The 3,525-nt window shown below is 32.2% G+C and overlaps 1 protein-coding gene across 1 annotated transcript; it reads left to right on the top strand.

The window, feature by feature from the left end:
• The first annotated feature begins 1,125 nt into the window (after positions 1-1,125).
• LOC143238800 (putative tyramine receptor 2) lies at positions 1,126-2,985 on the top strand. Its single transcript, XM_076479340.1, has one exon. It carries the CDS (start codon positions 1,503-1,505, stop codon positions 2,805-2,807), a length of 1,305 nt encoding a protein of 434 aa, XP_076335455.1. The 5' UTR covers positions 1,126-1,502; the 3' UTR covers positions 2,808-2,985.
• Positions 2,986-3,525: the final 540 nt, after the last annotated feature.

Below are 3,525 nucleotides of genomic sequence, written 5' to 3'. Positions count from 1 at the left end.
TATATACCTGGAATTTATTGATAATATAAGCTTTGGTAAATTATTGTCAATGTTAAAGGAATAATTTATTCATTAAAATATATATTAACTTTATTAAAATGACTTTTGTGAAATTTGTATAAATGGTGTTAGAAATGAAATACAATAACTTTTGAAAATGTGTGGAAGTCAACTTAAACTACAGATCGAACTAAGCTTTACCAATTATTTTCTTGTACAATGAGAAGTCAAAACAATGTTCTTATATAAATGAAATAATGTGTACAAAGTTTTGTGGTTTTAACATAAATCTCGTTTGTAATTAGTCTATTAAATGTGATACTTCGGTGTGAGGTGTTTATTTAAGTAAAGTGTTATGCTTTTGTGTGTGTGTGTGTGTGTGTGTATTTTAACAAACCAATATTAAAGATAATAGTTTTGGAACAAAAGTGAGAGGTTAACATTATGTAGGACAAAGTTCTATGTTTTTGAAAAAAATATTTTTAGCTGAACTTCGTATCTTGGAGGACAGAACTTAGACATTATTAGAGTTAGAATGTTCATTTAAAGAAATCTATGCTTGGTTTCCGCCGAACATATTGAAAATGATTGCATTCAATATTATTTAGGTATTTGCGATTCAAGTGTTAAAGTTTCAGAGATCTTGTATTTATGTTTTTCAGATCCAAGTTGGGAAATCAATATACAGTGAACTCGAAAACAGCAAACGCATAAAATGTGTAAGCCGTCTGCTCGACGTATTTTATACGAAAATGTCGTGAAGTTAGAATCAGATATTTCTCTCAAAACGATAATCGTATATTCATCAGCCAGTAGGAAATTTTTTATTCAATATACAATATCGGATTTTATATGAAAAAAATCGAGGAACATGGACATAACTGTAACACAACAGCTAATATCGTGGAATATACCACAAAAAGTAATCAATTTTCTCTTTCTTCTCGTGGAATAATGAACGAAATACAAAGAAAATATTCAGTAAATCAATAATACTCGTGTTACAAGAAGGTAGAAAAATAACAGTATTGGTCGAAATAACAGTGGTCATTGTTATTACTAATAAATTGTGATGATGAATATTTTATTTGCACCTGTTTTTTCCTAAAGATAAAGTTCGTACGTTTTCGTTTGAGTTTAAACTAGATTACTTTCGTAATGAGGAATGAACCTCTGAATGTTCTCAGCCTTATGTGAATTTCATACGTATATATATTTAAGTTGAAGGATTATGGAAGATGAACTCATTTATTAGTTACTCGTACGTGAATGAACAGGAGTAGTTTCAGTACATCTGCCAGTCGTGTTTCTTGACGCAATTGTGATAAATTAAATACATAAAAATTTGACCGTTGGCGAAAACGATTTTAACTCACTTCTTCGTTGCTGCGAATACCTTTAAATACACCATCTAAGTATTTGAGTATTGTGAAAATAATGTCAATATTTTCTACCACGGCTTAGAAGAGTCTACAACTAGAAAAAAAGTGATAATTCCTCCAATGGAACAAACTGTCAGTAACATCGTCGTCATTATTCTTCTATCTGTTGTAATCTTCCTTACTTTGGTAGGGAATACACTGGTAATTGCTGCTGTTGCGACAACACGAAGGATGCGAACAGTTACTAATTACTTTGTTGTGTCCTTAGCTGTGTCTGACGTACTAGTGGGGTCCCTAGTGATGCCTTTTGGTGTAATGCAGGAAGTGGCTCATCACTGGCCACTAGGGAGAATAGCCTGCGAGTTCTGGATATCTTTAGATGTATTATTATGTACAGCATCCATCTTAAATTTATGCTGTATCAGTTTGGATCGCTACTTTGCCATCACTTCTCCCATGAGTTACGTTGTAAAACGGAATTCAAAATTGGCAATCATTATGATCGCAGGTGTATGGGTTTTGTCAGGCCTTATTACCTGCCCTCCCATCTTTGGCTGGCACGAATCCGATAGGGAAAACTCTTCAAGTTGTGGATATAACACAAACGTTGGTTACGTAGTATATTCGGCTTTAGGGTCCTTCTTCATACCAGCTTTTGTCATGGTGTATGTTTACTACAGAATTTTTGCAGCAGCTAAAAAACGAGAGTCAGTGCTTACGGGCGGTGTCAGCATAAAAAAAAAATTAGACATTGATCAACAGGATAATTTCTCCTGCCACAGCAGTGTTGGGGACCACATGAATTCAAGTCTGGAAACATCCAGACCGCACAGAAATATGGATCCTGCTGTGCGGATTGATATTAGTTCAGTTTCCATCGATCAAGAACCAGAATTGAAAAAAACGAGTGACAAGAGCTCCGAGAAAATTCACAATTTAGCCTTAGCCCCTTCATTTCCCCGTATTTCGTCTGTGCGATCTACTTTGATATTGTCAAAAAACTGTGATAACGATAGAAAATTAATTAGAACATATTCATCTAATGAATCTCGAGAAACATCTTTTTATAGCACTGCCTTCTGCCGTGGTTTAAAAATTCAAAAAGATACGTGGACACGTAGAGAAGGCTACGAAAAAGCTGCTTTTCAGAGAGAAAGAAGAGTGGCAAAGTCCTTATCTGTAGTGGTTGGAGGTTTTGTTTTATGCTGGCTTCCCTTTTTCATTTTATATGTAATCAGACCTTTCTGTGCGTACGAGATTCCTCAGGAGTTGTCATCGTGTCTGGTGTGGTTGGGCTGGGTTAACTCTGCTATTAACCCCTTTATTTATGCTTTGAACAATACGGACTATAAAAAGGCTTTTGCACGATTGACCATCGATAAATTTCGGCGACAGACAAGGACAAATATTAAGAACTTTACATAAATAATTTTGCTTTCAATGTTATCAGAAGTTGACGTCATATTTAGCTTATATAAGCTACATATATAACAGTCTTTGAATTTAAACTAAAAATAAGTATTGTTGTAATGTACATTGCTGCATGTTGTGAATAAAGAAGCTTATTACATATATTACATGTTTTAAGTTAAATTACAAATGAAAGGTTAAATAAAACTACTGGTCATACTTTAAAATGAAATTATTACTATAGAAATGAAGCTTAAAGATTAACCAAATTTTCTACATGAAAATAAATTATATAACTAGAAATTTTCTATTTCTGTTTTTAAATCGACAATTGATATATGTTTGACAATGTATGAGATACTACATATTTAGAATTTGTAATGTTTATTAAAATGATAAGTTTGCTTAATCTTAATTTGTTAAACATTATGTTTGTGAATTTATTGGAAAAATGTAACAGGAAATATCAAATACAGAAGATACGATTAAACCAACTTCAACCTAAAACATAATAACCAATGTTTACATATTAGTAGAGAATTTCAATATATGCTTCATTCATTGTTAAAATATTTATGATAAAACCTTAGAACCAATTTAACCAACTGATAAAATATAGTAAGTTCCTAAGGATAATATTCATATTTTTAAGACCACCTGAAGTAACTATTTTTATTGTTGGGCGAATTCGTTTGCATTATTCAGTAAACTAAAAATTTAAAGATTTGTTCAC

Source organism: Tachypleus tridentatus, chromosome 13 (genome assembly GCF_004210375.1).
Source record: "Tachypleus tridentatus isolate NWPU-2018 chromosome 13, ASM421037v1, whole genome shotgun sequence".
Taxonomy (NCBI): domain Eukaryota; kingdom Metazoa; phylum Arthropoda; class Merostomata; order Xiphosura; family Limulidae; genus Tachypleus; species Tachypleus tridentatus.
The sequence above is the reverse complement of the archived record's forward strand: the minus strand, read 5'-3'. Positions and strand labels throughout refer to the sequence as shown.